We start from the raw sequence: 16707 nt of genomic DNA, 5'->3' as shown, positions 1-16707 counted from the left end.
CGTGTTTTGCATTGCATATAAAAGTCCCTCCCTCGTGATTGGGTGCTATATCACATAGGAGATTGTAGGGAGAGGATGTGTGACTGTGGGCTGGGGCAGTAAGGCACTCTATTACAAAAAATTAGGTTAGAAGGAGTTAGGTTCATGCAGGGACATGCAGAGTTTAACAAACTAAACACTACAACGACAGGGACTGTCACTTTTGTGTCTCCCATCCTTGGTTTTTTTGGGTCCCCATAAAGCAAGCTACCTATGAGTTTAAGGCAGATAATGGTGTTGGTTTTATATCTACAATTTGAAGATGCCATTATCATTCATACCCTCATCAGTGTTAACATCATCATCAAACGATATTAGCTTATCGCCACTGAAATCTATTGCTATAGAAGTCTAAGTACTTTGTTATAATTGGTTGCAATAGAATTTGCAGTTAAGTTTTATAAATCTCAGTTTTTCCAAATTTTTAGGAAGTTAATCTCCTCTGTTGATCGCTCACAATGAGTACACACAGGAGGGTGGACAACTTAAGTAAGGCAAAGCTAGGTTTTACATGTGGTCCAAATTAACTTTTTTTCCTCCAAGTATTCAAAAGACTGTGTGACATGCTAACTTGTACAGTACATTGTCATTAAAATAATCTTCCACCCTTCTATTGATTCCTAGTGTAGCAGATTGAGTCACAGTAGAGGTGTCAATAATTTTGGGTAACTTAAAAGCCTGACCATACTGTATGTCATAATGTTGTTTCTCTCTGGTGAGCTGAGATGACTCCTCCTCATTGCAATTGATGTCTTGGAGAAAGTTAGCATTTGTGCCACTTGAGCTGCCGACTTGCTCTCAAGGAACTTTTTGTATCTCTTAATATCTGCATTAGTTACAAAGAAAGACATTATGAAAAACTTAAAGCTAGGGTCAATCAAGGTTGCCAAAATGTAATGATTATATCTTGTGATCGGGAATGGGAAAAAGTTTTATTTAGGGAATCATCTGACTCAGGCTGGCAGTGCCTGAGGTATAAAAAAGTTATTTTGGGGTGAAAATAAGTAGTCCAGTCAAATTTGGGGTACATGAAAATTGGTGTAAGCATATTTTTATGTCTCTAAAGTAAACTTGAAAAGCCCACCTGCAGACCCCCAAGAAGTCTATTTCGCTAGTTTTTATGCTTTTTACTCTTTTGCCCCCAAAATGACTTTTTTGGGGTGCTTTGGGGGGATGTCACAAGGGTTATCCAAAATACCCCTGGTCCCAAGCATTTTGGATATCGGAGACTCAACCTTTAGAAATGTACAGTATGTAAAAAGCCACACACCTAATAAGGAATTAGTAAGAGAGTCGGGGAGACTGACAAGGTGGAGATTAATTATTCTAATTGATGTTGGTTAATTGGCCAGTAGGGCAAATAAGAATGAGTTTGTCACATTGGCCAGTTCTTTCACGAAGTCTTTGAGGTAATACAAGCCAGTAGGGGACTGTGGAAGACTGCAGTTAGAGGTAGCTCCAGCACAGTGTAGCTTCAGTGAAGAGGAATTCAACGTGGCTTGAGAGCCTGAGGTGACCATGGAGTAAGCAGTTTGCTTACTCCAGACTGGTGCAGTAATCAGCCCACAGAGTTTATGTTTTGGTACGAGCATGATTATGAAGCTTGTGTCGGTGTTTTATGCCTGTTAATAAAAACTTTTATGCACTATGGTGCGCCCCTTCTTCTATTTATTTTAACATAAAATGGTAATATATAAAAGGAAAATAGTACAAATTTCAGTGAAGACGATTCACATAACCATAATTAGATGACATTTAATAGACACATATAAGAAGAATCATCAATAACATTCATGGTAATGGTATCCATCAACATAGCAGCCTATAACTGATTACAATACCATGTTAAATGTCTCAATTGCCACATGTAACCAGTGGACAAAATGTGGTCAGTTTTCCCAATTAATATTACAGGCATTTGAAGTAATGACTATAAGGCATTGATCGGTCCCCATTGGCTCTCTTCACTAGGTATCATGTTTGATGTAGCAAATACAGGCACAGTGGACGTATTAAGACACTCAAAAATACTTGAAATTTTACAGACCTTGCCACTTTCCTTGACTGGATCTGGGCTCTCTGTGGACTGCACCTGGACTACCTCTGGACCTCTAGATTGGAAATTAACTCCCCATGGACTGTATCTGAACTCCCACTAGTCCACTGACAGCTTGCTCTTCGATTATGGCAGCTTACTCTGTCTATGGCAATTACTCTCAAACACTGGCAGATAACTCTCTCTATAAGACTGCTAACTCTAGGCCTGAATCATTGATTTAAGCGAATGCAATCGCAGCTGCAATTTTGCATGGAATGCAACTGCAAAAATATGTTTAGGTTTCCAAAGCTTAACCGAGCATAGGATTGCACACTGCTACCTTCACATATCCTTCCGACATCAAGCACAAGCATCGACACATATTGAACATCCATGCAGCTCTTGTGGCAGATATGACCTGTCTCAAGCACAGTATTTCTCCAGACACCCAGGGAGCTCTCTTGCAGCATAGGAGATCGCAAAGGCTAATTTATTCACGCCCATGGAACGGCATATATATATAGTCATACATGCCTCCATTATTCAACCCCCCTCCTATTACCATCCTCAAATGCAGACTCCCTGTCACTCATTTTGTGAGTGCAAGCATAATCGCAATACAATTGCTGCATGTGCGTTGTGGACTCGCGCATGTGCGTTAACTAAGAATTGGTCAATCTGTGTAAATATCAGCTTTGCCTACATCTCAGAATCAGGCCCTCTATGTGCGAGATGATCAGCTTTCTCTCTGCTAGACTAACCGCTATTTCTAAAGCTGGGAACACACTGGTAGATATATATATCACCCGTTTCATTGAAGGGGTGATACATCTATAGGGTATGCAGTCGGGAAGCCGACAGCCGACTTCCCAACTGCCTTATCCCGGTGAGGGTTAAATGACAGGCGTCTAAATCTAGACGCCTGTAATTTTTACTGATGCCGGGAGACCGGCGCCCGGCATCCTGTTCAAAGTGATGCCGGGCGCCGCTGCTGACAGCTGCGGGGGGGAGAGAGTTAGGTTTAGGGTTCCCGGGGAGGGACTTACGGTTAGGCACCCCCCCCGGGAGGGTTAGGGTTAGGCTAAGGGAAGGGAGGGTTAGGGTTAGGCACCCCCGGGGGGGACTTAGGGTTAGGCATCCCCCCGGGGGACTTAGGTTTAGGCAGCGGGGAAGGGGGGATTAGGGTTAGGCACTGGGGAGAAGTTAGGGTTAGGCACCCCGAAGGAGGGTTAGGTTAGGGGGGGAGGTTAGGTTAGTTGATACTTACCTGCGGACGATCGGGATTTTCAGCCATGTCAGCCAGCCACTGTCTGGATTTGAACCACCGGACCTGCATCCGGCGGTAATTCATACCAATTCCATCTATAGTGCATCGCCAGGTGTGTACAGTGGCTATGGAAAACAAAGTGTAGCGCTGGTAGACAACAATAATAAATGTAATTAACACAATTAAACATGCATGCACATAAAAATATACATAAAAAGAAATAGACCTGATCAATATCTAGTGTAATTAACCAAGCTGCTGTGAATAAGAAAATGGGGAGGTTCCTACAATGTGTTATCCCTGACACAGGTCAGTCCAAGGTTGGGAACAATAGATGAATGTCTCACCCAAATATAGAGGCTCTGCAATGTCTTTTCCACTTGGCAAAGGGGAGAGTTTTCCCAATAATTTCTACCTGTGCAACACAGGAATAGGGAGGAAGGAGTATGGAGTGCGTATATGGGAGTGCCGTGGTATAATTCCCCCTTGGGTCCGTACGGCTCACCTCAACCAGAAGTAATGTCTTAGTGGGATGTCTCCGTGACAGTCTCCTGGACTTCTCCTGTGATGACAATGGCAATACTGTGGGTAGCCGCCGGGACCTTAGGCAATGTCTGCTGAATCCGCAGTCTCCCTTTATGTGAGCTGACAGCCGGACTAGCTCCAAAGTAAGGCTCCTGTATGTAAACAGCCAAGCAGGGTTGGATCGATGGATGGGAGCCAGCTGCCTGGATGTCACAGCTGAATAAGCGCCAAGGTGCCGGTGTTAAGCGGAAAGAGGTGGTGGGTCATGGGCAGAGCGTCTTAAGCATAGCAGCGAGATTAAGGATATCCCCTATGCCTTAACGTGTTTCTCCGGGACTTGTCCCGGTTTCATCAGAAGGAGGGCATACGTGCTTTGCAGTGTTAGATCAGGTATATATAGGGCCTATAATCACACCACTTTATCTTAATTAATTGGTGCAGACCTGTATCACTCGAGTCTCTTAACATGCTTTGATATTAGGCAAGGCATTTAAAAAAAAAAAAAAAATATTTAAATAAATTAAATATAAAAACATTAAAGAAAAAAATAAATAAATGAAAAAATAAAAAAAATGAAAAATAATACATACATATATACATTTTGAACATACATATTACAGAAAAATCTATATAAATGTGTCATAATATATATATATATATATATATATATAGGTATAAAAAGAGACTGGGTCTAACAGGAATATATTTGTTTGTTTACATGACACTCGTAGGAATACAAATACAAATAATGAATTCAGAAACATAAATCAACTGTGTCAAAGAAAAACATCAGATTTATCACAATTTCATTATGCTGAACCATTTGCTTCCGCACACCTAGAGTGTAAATGCAACATTATAAAGATAACTAATATTATTAAATTAATTAATAATATGTGTGCAAAAGCAAATGGCCCAGCGAAAAAGAGCCGTACTGTTATGACACCACAGAAATAACTATATATGACAAGGAACGTACAGAACTACATCTTAATAATCTGATTATATATCTCTATTAAAGGAAAGGGATTATTGGTCACATAAATAGAAAAGAACAAAAAATAAAAAGAATAAAAATGGATATAGACAGACTGCTGCAATACCTAATTTGTAAATTGCGAAACAGAATATATGATTTATTTGCTCACATGTCCTTGTAAAAAACAATACATTGAGCGGACTACTAGGAAATTTAAAATTAGGTATCTTGAATACTGTAGAAACATAAAAAGAAGATTCCAAAATCATAGTTTATCACGTCACTTCTCGGAAGTACATGACGCTGCTCCAGAACTTCTAAAAGCGACGATAATAGAGAACATTGAATCTACACGGAGGGGAGGAGATAGATATAGTAGATTATGTGCAAGAGAAGCATACTGGATTCACGTTATGCATACTCTTTTCCCTGAAGGACATAATGAGACTATAGAATTGGATTTTTAAATCTCTCCCCCAAAATGGTTTAGGTATTGCAGCATTATTTTTTAATAAATAATGTTATGGGCCTTGGAGTATCACTATTACATGCAACACCATCTATTCCCTATACTACTAAGTGCAGGTATTATACATTTTTGTATTAGGATAGACCCTTTATACCAGCAGCTCCTAACATAGAAAGTGTGCGCAGGTTCTCACCACCATTTTACTGCATTTACTATCTATCCCAAGAACCAGCAGCCACAGTCCATGGGTATACTTGACATTAGACACAGTAGGGCGAGCAAGGCACATAAATAATTTTCTGAATTAGAAATTTCCATTAATGCCCAAATTAAAGGTCAGCATTTCTGTGATAACTTTTTGAAATGAGAAAAGTTGGTACAAAAAGAAAACAGAACCTGGTGGGATAAACAAACCCTAGAGTGGTATGTCACACAAAACATTACCCCTAGGGGCCTCAAAATTAAGAAAATACCATCACACAGTATAAATGATGTTACTTTTATGGCAAAGTGGACAGCCATTCTATACCAATGTTCACAAAACCTACTTAAATTAATTATTGGAACACACAGTGAGACACTTAATCAACTCAACACAGAAATTGAGACATAAGAGCAGGAACTAGACATATATAGAGAGGATACCGAATACAAGCAATTAGAGAAGATTGCACTAACAAAACTAGAGAAAAACAAAGAGATGATATTGGCCGTAAAACAGAAAAAAATCCTGAGGGACAAAGTGGGAAGAAAGAAAATAGAGAAACATTCAGGGACAATGCTGAAGGTTAATCCCAAATCTAGACGGTCAGACATACATACAACAACCCACAAAACTACACCTATCTGTAGTAGAACACCGGTCTACAAAAAACGGAATTTAACGTATCAGCAGTATATGTCACAATTGCACAAAATGAACAAAACAACATATACTGGGGTACATGCAGAGAAGACAGACAATCAATCTGAGCATTTAAATCCTATATTAGATATAAGCTCTGACAAAGATTTCTCAACCTACAGTGTAGAGGAGGATTTCTCCTATGAAAACCTGGCAAGACTCTCATTAGATGCAGGTTCCCTAAATACACATGAACAACTAACATTACCCACAACACCGGGAGCAATTACCATCAACAGTCAACCAGAATGGGGCCATATTTTTTTAGATCTGGAGGCAGGCGTCACGGCCTGCCAAACAATCAGAACAAACACCAACAAGCGAAAACTGGAGGACAGACGGGGATGTAGGGGAAGCCAACACACTCACAAAAAATCTAAACAAAACACAACAGGATCAGAACCAGTAGGTGTTTTCAATCTAAGTAAATTTACACTAAGTGACACCCATGTCTCTGTCCTAAACAAAGGCCTTAAATTTGCCCCACAAACCAATCTGAATAAGTTCGACATATCTGGATTTAAATAAATTTATTATTAAGTTTACACTGCAAAAATACCATATCAATAACATCAAGGTCGATTACAAACCTAAAGACGACACCACCGACTTTAGACATTCAAATTTAAAACCAAAATCCAGATTCTACCCACAACATCTGAGGGGTTCATATATAGATACGTTGAGTCTTTGGTCATGAGGGATGTAGAGAAAATGAACCCACATAGACACCAACTAACAAACTTCACAAAGGCGGAACATACAGCTCTAAAGGAATTAGCTGATGTACCAAATTTGGTCATCAACCCAGCGGACAAAGGGGGGGAGGGCATAGTCCTTTTGGACAAGGAAGACTACATCTCAGAATGTTACAGAATATTGGGGGATGTAAAAACCTATGAAAAACTTGACAAACACACAACAACAAATTACCATGCTCAACTCACATCTCTTTTGGAGGCAGGTTATGACAGAGGCATATTGACTAAACCAGAGTATCAGTTTTTGAACATCAAACATCCTGTAATACCAGTCTTTTATTATCTGCCCAAACTACAGCAAAAACCCGACAAAACCACCTGGTAGACCAATTGTATCGGGCATTAATTCCTTAATATCCAGTTTGTCACAATATATAGACAGTTACCTTCAACCCTATGTTAAACATCAAAAATCTCATACACAAGACACTTCGGACATATTAAGAACTTTTATATAGCTAGAGTGGCAAACAGACTATTGGCTATGTGTGTGTGATGTAACATCACTCTACATGGTCATTGACCACAATCAGGGTTTACAAGCCATAGAACATGTTTTAGCAAAAGATACCAATTTACACATAGATCAAAGAGACTTTCTCATTACAGCTATTCAATTCATACTCCAACATAACTATCTCTGGTTTGACAATCAATTTTATAGGCAAAAAAGTGGCACTGCTATGGGGACCAAGTTCGTGCCGAACTACGCAAATTTGTTCATGAGCATGTGGGAGGACGATACCATCTGATTTCAGCGGGGGCTCGACGCAAACTTGGTCCTCTGGCGGCATTACATCGATGAGGTAATCATCATCTGGAAAGGGGACGAACTGTCCCTACAGGAATTCATTACCTACATAAATTCTAATATTCTGAATTTGATTTTCACTGCAGAATATAGCTGGACTCAAGTGAACTTTCTAGATATCACTATATTTATTCAAAACAATATCGTACAGACAAAAAGTTATCAAAAAACCTTGGATGTAAACAGCTATATTTTGTCAACTAGCAGACATCACCCCAATTGGATAACAAATATCCCATTGGGCCAATTCATACGTGTTAGACGCAATTGCACCCAAGAATCAGATTGCAAGAACAAGGTAAGAAAATGAAATATCAGTTTCTAGCTAAAAATTACAACCCCACACTGGTAGAGAATGCCTTTCAACAAGCATTGAGGCTAAGCAGGGAACCTTTATTGGCCTCAAAGACCAAACATAAAGAGGACATAGATGGTAACTACAGGACCTGTATGGTCACCCAATTTAGCCAAGGCACACATCCATTAAGGAAAATATTACAGAAACACTGGCATGTTCTACAACAAGATGAACAACTTAAAAACATTCTGCCAAAGAAACCTAATTTTGTGTTCCGCAAGAAACCTGATCTGAACCGTACTCTTAATAAAAATCATATCCCACCTAAACTACAGGTGCAAAAAACACTTACCAATCACAAACCAAAAGGGGGTTTCTTCCACTGTGGGCAACAAGCCACTCCCATAATACACAACTTGATGCATGAAGACTGTTTTACCTAAACACACCCATGCACCAATACGTCATTAGGTGCACACTATATTAAGCATCCCCAATTGGGTGTCTGCTCATGTCCATGAAGAAGGCTTTCATTGCTGCTATGCGTTGGACACAAGACGAATAAAGAAACTACATTTCCCAGCATACTACCCATTTCCGCATCCGTCATCCATACCAGAAACTGCGAGGACACTGCCTATTGGGTCCCTGGTAATCACTGGTGTAACGAGGCACACATCCAGGACTTCGGCGCTGCGGAACAGTCTCCTCTCACAGAGAGTTGAGCAACCTATAAGCGGTAGAGGATGGCGGAGGATCGCGTGACCTAACGGGATCACAAGACTCAGGCCGCCCCAACGAAGAAGGTGCATCCACTAGAAGGCTTACAGTGACAGCTGGCACCCATCCCACAGAAACCACAGAAACCACGGTTGAAGGAGCAGGAACTCTAGAAGATTAGGGTAAGTTGTCAGACTGGAGGGCACGGGATGCCGCCCCTCCAGAGCACAACACCCTGGACTTGTCCATACACAGTCTTTAACAACACTTTTTTATTTGCAGACTATTGGTTTATATTTTTCACTCCCATTTTTCCTCAATCCCCTGGACTGTACACCTTCCAGTCAGGAAGGTGGATTATTGTGACTATTACATTAGGATTTCTATTCTCTCTCCCCCTTCACACCACTCCCCCCCCATTCATCACTGGGCCTTAACAACAACTCCCCCCCACCCCCCTTTTGTGGTTTGTGCTTGCTAGACATATTGGGAGTCCGGTAGCATTGTGACTACCTACAGATCCCTAATCCAGATTTAGCTAGCATTATTTTTGAATAAATAATCTTATCTAACATTTGGGCCTTGGAGTATCACTATTACATGCAACACCATCTGTTCCCTATAGTACTAAGCGCAGGTATTATCAATTTTTGTACTCTGTTTATTAAGGGAATTAGGATAGACCCTTTATACCAGCAGCTCCTAACATAGAAAGTATGCGGAGGTTCTCACCATCATTTTACTGCATTTACTATCTATCCCGAGAACCAGCAGTCACAGTCATGTAAAAAAACAAATATATTCCTGTTAGAGACAAACCCGGTCTCTTTTTACACCTTTATATATATGATAATTATTATATATATATTATTATATATTATTACACATTTATATAGATTTTTCTGTAATATGTATGTTCAAAATGTATATGTATTATTTTTAATTTTTTTAATTTTTTTAATTTTTTTTTTTTCCTTTAATGTTTTTATATTTAATTTATTTAAATATATATATATTTTTTTTAAACATGCCTTGCCTAATATCATAGCATGTTAAGAGACTCGAGTGGTACAGGTGTGCACCAATTAATTAAGATAAAGGGGTGTGATTATAGGCCCTATATATACCTGATCTAACACTGCAAAGCACTTATGCCCTCCTTCTGATTAAACCAGGAGAAAAGTCCCAGAGAAACACATTAAGGCACAGGGGATATCCTTAATCTCGCTGCTACACTTAAGACACTCTGCCCATGACCCACCACCTCTTTCCGCTTAACACCGGCACCTTGGAGCTTATTCAGCTGTGACATCCAGTGGCCGCATACGGAGACATCCAGGTGGCCGGCTCCCATCCATCGATCCAACCCTGCTTGGCTGTTTACATACAGGAGCCTTACTTTGGAGCTAGTCCGGCTGTCAGCTCACATAAAGGGAGACTGCGGATTCAGCAGACATTGCCTAAGGTCCCGGCGGCTACCCACAGTATTGCCATTGTCATCACAGGAGAAGTCCAGGAGACTGTCACGGAGACATCCCACTAAGACATTACTTCTGGTTGAGGTGAGCCGTACAGACCCAAGGGGGAATTATACCACGGCACTCCCATATACGCACTCCATACTCCTTCCTCCCTATTCCTGTGTTGCACAGGTAGAAATTATTGGGAAAACTCTCCCCTTTGCCAAGTGGAAAAGACATTGCAGAGCCTCTATATTTGGGTGAGACATAATTATTCATCTATTGTTCCCAACCTCGGACTGACCTGTGTCAGGGATAACACATTGATTGTAGGAACCTCCCCATTTTCTTATTCACAGCAGCTTGGTTAATTACACTAGATATTGATCAGGTCTATTTCTTTTTATGTATATTTTTATGTGCATGCATGTTTAATTGTGTCCATTACATTTATTATTGTTGTCTACCAGCGCTACACTTTGTTTTACTTTTCAATATTTACAGTGGGTTCCAGATCCCACTTAGTGTGGCAGCCCAGTAGCACAACTACTTCTCACACAGACTATATTGAGCACCTGATTTTCATTTCGTGTACAGTGGATATGTCTGAACAACTTAATTCACAGACATATTCGATATGCCCTGCAGCACAGCAGATGGCCGATATATATGTAGGATATAATCTGTACAGTATTTTACTGTATACATAGTAGCAACATGTGATACCTGTATTCATATTAAGGACCTCATTAATGTGACATAAAAAATAAGAGGAATATTTATGCAGGAGACATTAAGAGGTATATTCAGATAGCTGCATTAACCCGTTGTGCAAGATAACGTGGCTTTTTCTCACAGCAGTAGGAGAAAACTTTGGGGAAAAAGCTATTTTAAAGGTAAAAATTTTGGGACTTGTTTCAGAGCTCCTGGAGAATTCCCCCCACCCTCCCCAAATGATTAATTAGGAACTTATTACTTTTCAATTAGCTTAATTTGGCCAATAATTACATGTTATTTTTGGGGTTATATACTGCAAACTGCAGAATAATGGGTTAAAAAAAACAACAGGTATATATGGGAGCTATATGGATGGTACAAGGGATTTTAAGGTTGCATGTGGGTATTACAGGTGTTTTACATTTTTATAAGGTGCTTAAAATGACCAAAAAATCAATTTACAGTCAATTTTATGCACCCCAAATTATTTGACAGCATTTATTTGCAAAATTTTGTTTCCGTTCTATCATTTTTAAACGATTATAAAAAAAATTAAAATATCAGCCATTTGAAACATTTTAAGAACCCCAAATATGTTTGTATTGCCTACTAATAGACATTATACACATATACCCCTTTTACACCGAAGCTAAAACCCGGTTATTGAAGGGTTAACCCGGGCAGCTCCCTGGTGTGAAAGGGGAGAGGGTTGGATTCCCGGGTCGAGTGACCCGGCATTCCAACCCAGGTAACTAGCAGGGTTTAACATGGGCGTAGCCTGTGAAACCCTGCTGTGAGAACAGCACACTCCGGGTTACAATGACCTGGAGTGCGCTGCAAGCTGGCTGATTGGTCCAGCTTCAGTGACGCTTGGAGATGACCCCATCTTTGTTCCAACTCCGGGTCAGACCCAGAATTTTGGTGGAAAAGGGGTAGTAGCCAATATTTCTTTACATATTTTTAGTGGTGATTTCCTCATTTTTCTCTACACTAATAACAGTCAGAATTACTGTGCGAGCCCTTTTTCCAATTGAATTGGTTGTGAATTGGGTGTGCGCATAGACGTGCTAAGTGAAATTACCGTACAATAGGAGCATTAAATCAAGCCGTGGTAAACAAATATATTACCATGGCTAATTGAATATTCCCGTAACAGTAATCTTTTATTCCAGATTTGAGCGAATTACCACCAGAGTCCAATCACTGTAATTCATCAATCTGTAGGGAGTAAGTGACTTTGCACGGACCTCCGATATAGTTATCCTCTGAACCATATCATTCACACTATAGGGTATAATTGCTGTTACATGCTTTATACCCCTTTTATATTGCCAGCAATAACCCAGGTTATTTCATTTGAACTCACAGCAGGTTACTGCAGAGCAGGCTATTATGCAATGCGAAAGGGCCAGGTTGAAACATGCCAGGTCGAGCAACCTGGCATTTCAACCCTGGTAATGAGCAGGGTTGAACACAGGTTCAACACGGCTCACTGTGCAGTGTGAATGGGTAACCCGGGTCGATGCGATCCAGGATACTACTGGATAGGAAGAACTGGCACTTGGAGATGATCTCATATCCAAGTGCCGGCTTAGCACGTGATGGCAGTGACATCACCGACCTGGCATTATTGCCGGGTTGAGCCACCTGTCTGAAAGGGGTCTCAGCCAGGTCGCACCTGGTATGGACCTGTGAACAAAATCCCGGGTGCGACCCGGCATTGAAATGTGAAAGGGATAATAGTGTGGCAGAGTTGGTCTCTCCCACATTCTGAGGAAAGAGTTATCCTTCTGTAGCCAGGGAGGAACCACACCACTTTCTCAATTAAGACAGGCTAATGGAGCGTACACATGGTCAGATTTGTCAGACTTGTCAGATTTGTCAGATGAACGATTGAACGATTAAACGATTTGAACGATTTGAACGATTTTTGACTACATTAAAATGAATGGAATCGTCCAAGTCTGACTGCAAACCCATCAGATGTCAGATATCGTTATCTGACAAACGGGAACACACATCGTTGATCGTCCATCGTTCAGGCATGTCACATATGAACGATTTTCCTTCAGATATGAACGACTGAACGATTTTTAAATCGTTATCGTTCATATCTGATCGTGTGTATGCACCATAAGGTATAAAAACATGGTTAGATGAGTTAATCTGGGGGAATGTGAGGGAGAGGTTGCACCTTTGGCAGCCATATCTATGCTGGACAACCTAAACCTTCATTCAGCTGTGACTACTCTACTCATTTGAACTGCTGTTTCATGTAAGATGAATTATTGTTTCTTAACTGTAAGATGTAAGATGCCATTACATGGGCTATGTCTTTTCAACTCTGGAATAAAAGCTTATTTGTTTGCACCTCAGTCTCCCATTGGTCACTTGGAACTTATCCGCTACATTGTGGTGTCAGAAGTGGGAAACAGTGTGTCCTGTGCCAGGGATCCTAAACAGACAACCATGGAAGGAAAAGGACTAAAACACCAACAGAACAGAGGCTCAGAGAAATTCCATATGATGTTCTTCAATAAACCAAGACAAAAAGTCTTGTAAACATAGGAAAAATTGCTCCCTCCATGCTCCCAACCTTATTACAGAGGACTTAAACTCAGGCTTAAATAATAGATTAAATTATTTGGAGTGTGCTGACTGCAAGAGGGACAGTTATAGCATAAGGATAAAGATCACCCCGGACTATCACAGAGCACTGAGCAACGGCCACAACAGGTTGCGTCAAAAGAACTGCTACCCTGCTGCATGTGGTGTCTGCCGACCACAACATTTGAGTGCAGACACTGGGCCTGATTGCAGTAGCAATCAGCAGCTGCAATTCGTACCGAGTCTCACTGCACACGCAGTCTCACTGCGAAGGTATGCTAATCACTGCAATCAAAATGCAATCTTAGCAAAACAAAAGGATGCCTACACATCTGTAATCCTTAGCAAAACTGCGAAAGCATTGGTAACATTGAGTAACAATGAATCTCATGCACAGGTGCACAAGGTCAGAGCTTACTCAGAAATTGCTAAGCCCGTCGCATGTTTTCAGTGCTCAAGCTGCAAATGCCCTTGCAGTGGCTAATTTATTCACACCCCTGCAAGGCGTTCAAACTGACTGACACGCCTGTGTTTTGCCGATAACTCCCCATCACTGCCCCAGGTCACCACCCCCAAATGGTCCCTACAGTCGATCACTATGCAATGGGTCTACATAATGACTGCGTTCACAGTCCCGATTTCAGTGGCCAATTTGTGCATATACACTGCGTTGCATATACAGAACACAAATTTCACCAGCTGCATGTGTAATCGCAGATGCAATCCTTGCTGAATCAAGCCCACTGTTCCTTGATGAGCATGATATGGCTCCCCCAGTGATACCAGGGGTACTAGCAGTCACATCGGCACTCCTGCTGTACCTGAAGTACTCACCATCAGGACCCTGGTTAACCTGGAGCACCCAAAAGGACACTGCACTTCCTGGTGACCGCTTCACTGCGGTTACAGCTGGTTTACAAACCAGCCTGTAACTATCAGTAACAGCAGGACCTGCACCTGGCTGCTGGCTGATTGTAGCTACACTAAGGACAATGAAAGGGTGCTCACAATCAGGCGTGCCGATAGCTACGGCAAGCATGGGGGAAGGGGGCATGGCCTAATCATGGTCATGCCCCCCTTAGAAGGAAAAGAAAAGAAGTTTGCAGCACCGCTGAGCGGCACTGTGGAGGGGGGCGAGCCCCTCAGCCCAGCGCATAGCCAGTGGGGACCGCAATCAGTGTGATCACTCCTCACACAGGCATAGGAGACTGCTGTGGCTGCTGCTTAGCAGCGGTGAGCAGTCTAACAGTGCAGCCCAGGTGTGATGTAAGAGGGGGGGCGGTGCTGTACATGGGCCCCCGCCGGGCCCCTCTACCACGCTCAGGCAATTAGTACCCACTACCCTACCTTTCGGAACCCCTGCACACAATCGACCATCAACTGTCCTCCAGAGTTCTGGCTACTGCATACTTATAGGATATTACACCTCTCACATTCACACATCCTTCCCTATTTTTACATTTTCTTCCCTTTTTACCCTCACACTACATCTGTGTGTCTTTTACTACCACCTTGGGGCCCTTATAAACTTGTACCACATTTACCATTTATAAATTTATTAACCATAACATTGTGTTCTAAGTTTATTAAACATGTTTTAATTGTTAGCACCACATCTGCTGTATAAATCACACTTATAACCACTCTAGGAGAGCGTGACTGGATAAGAGCTGTTGGCAGCGCAAATCCCTGTTTTGGAATAAAAGCTTACTTGTATGCAACATCTCAATCTCCCATTGGTAGCCCGGAACATACCCGACACATAGTATAAATAAGACTTACCAGAGGAGGAATTGCTGAGTAATTTGGATTCATAACAATCTTCTAAATCCAAGTCCTTAATGACCCAGAAGTTGTATATACTTAGAGCCATATATACTTTCTCCATGTCCTGGTCACCCCAGGAGCTCACTGTATCACACAGGTCTCTCATCTTGTCCTCAGATGTTGGTTTATTACACAAATCATTGTACTGTTCTTGTGTCAGCAGCTCCTGGTCCAGCAGGTCATCTAGGACTGGATCTACCAGGATTATCCTTCTTATCAAATCTGATCGGTGATTCCTCAGAAAGGTTGGAAAGGAACCTGTATGTACAGTAGACATAAGAAATGATACACAATTCCAATATTTCTTACAAATTCTAACAGCCCATCTAAATCACTTTGTAGGGATATGTGCTACATTATTCTCCTATACACTCTCACACATTACAGCAGGGGTAGCCAAACCTGGTCCTCGTGAGCTACCAACAGTGCATATTTTCCAGGTCTCACAGAATCACAAGTGAAATAATTTGCTTCACCTGTGGCTCTTTTCAAATGTGTCAGTGAGTAATGAATACACCTGTGCACCTGCTAGGTGACCTGGAAAACGTGAACTGTTGGTAGCTCTCGAGGACCGAGGTTGGCTACCCCTGCACTACAGCATCACTGTGATGAGGGGTTTACAGTAAGTGTTGGATTCTGACAGTGTCACTTACAGTGATAAGACAGTTTGTATGGGTATAACTGTGTCCTGACTCTCTCCAGATCTCTGATGATGGAGTAGTTGTGTCTCCTCAGGGCCAGGTAGAATATGTCTTTGTCAGTGTAATGCAAATCCCTTATTATTCCATAGAGGTCTATCATCTTCTCCTCGGATGTTTCATTTTTATCCAAATCATCGTACTGTTCCTGTGTCAGGAAGTTCTTTTCCAGTAGATCATCTAGGACTGGATCTATCACAGTTATCCTTCCTATCAGAGCTGCTAGATGTCTGTCCACATAGTGATCAGCTGCAGAGACAGGAGAGTCACAATTACATAGACATATCATGTATCCAGTATTATCATCCCTCCAGTCTCCCCTGTACATATAATCTTCTGTCTAGGACACAGGTTCTCAAACTCGGGAGGCGCCAATGCTCTCTCTGGCACAGGGCACCAAAAAGTCTAGTTATGGCTCTGGCCTAATGAAATGAGAGCCTGGCCTCACCCCCAAAGTGGTCAGCTGCTTCTCTCAGAGAGGAGAGATTCAAAGTCGGCAAGTATGGATTAAGCTTAGTATATAGAAGGGAAATGTGATAAAAGCCAGATGTAGGCAGTCTTTTGGGAAGGGTCTTTGTCACACTTCT

The 16707-nt window shown here is 41.5% G+C and overlaps 1 protein-coding gene across 1 annotated transcript in view; it reads right to left on the bottom strand.

Moving 5' to 3' along the window:
* The window catches only part of LOC148476936 (uncharacterized), a 346314-nt gene that overhangs the window by 247540 nt on the left and 82067 nt on the right, over nt 1-16707 (bottom strand). Inside the window, exons 8-9 of the mRNA XM_088457528.1 lie at nt 16076-16369; nt 15378-15680 (exon numbers count right to left, since the gene is read on the bottom strand). Coding sequence (XP_088313654.1) covers nt 15378-15680; nt 16076-16369 — 597 coding nt within the window. The remainder of the gene's footprint in view (nt 1-15377; nt 15681-16075; nt 16370-16707) is intronic.

Source organism: Taudactylus pleione, unplaced genomic scaffold, assembly GCF_031769625.1.
Source record: "Taudactylus pleione unplaced genomic scaffold, aTauple2 ptg000762l, whole genome shotgun sequence".
Taxonomy (NCBI): Eukaryota; Metazoa; Chordata; class Amphibia; order Anura; family Myobatrachidae; genus Taudactylus; species Taudactylus pleione.
The sequence above is the reverse complement of the archived record's forward strand: the minus strand, read 5'-3'. Positions and strand labels throughout refer to the sequence as shown.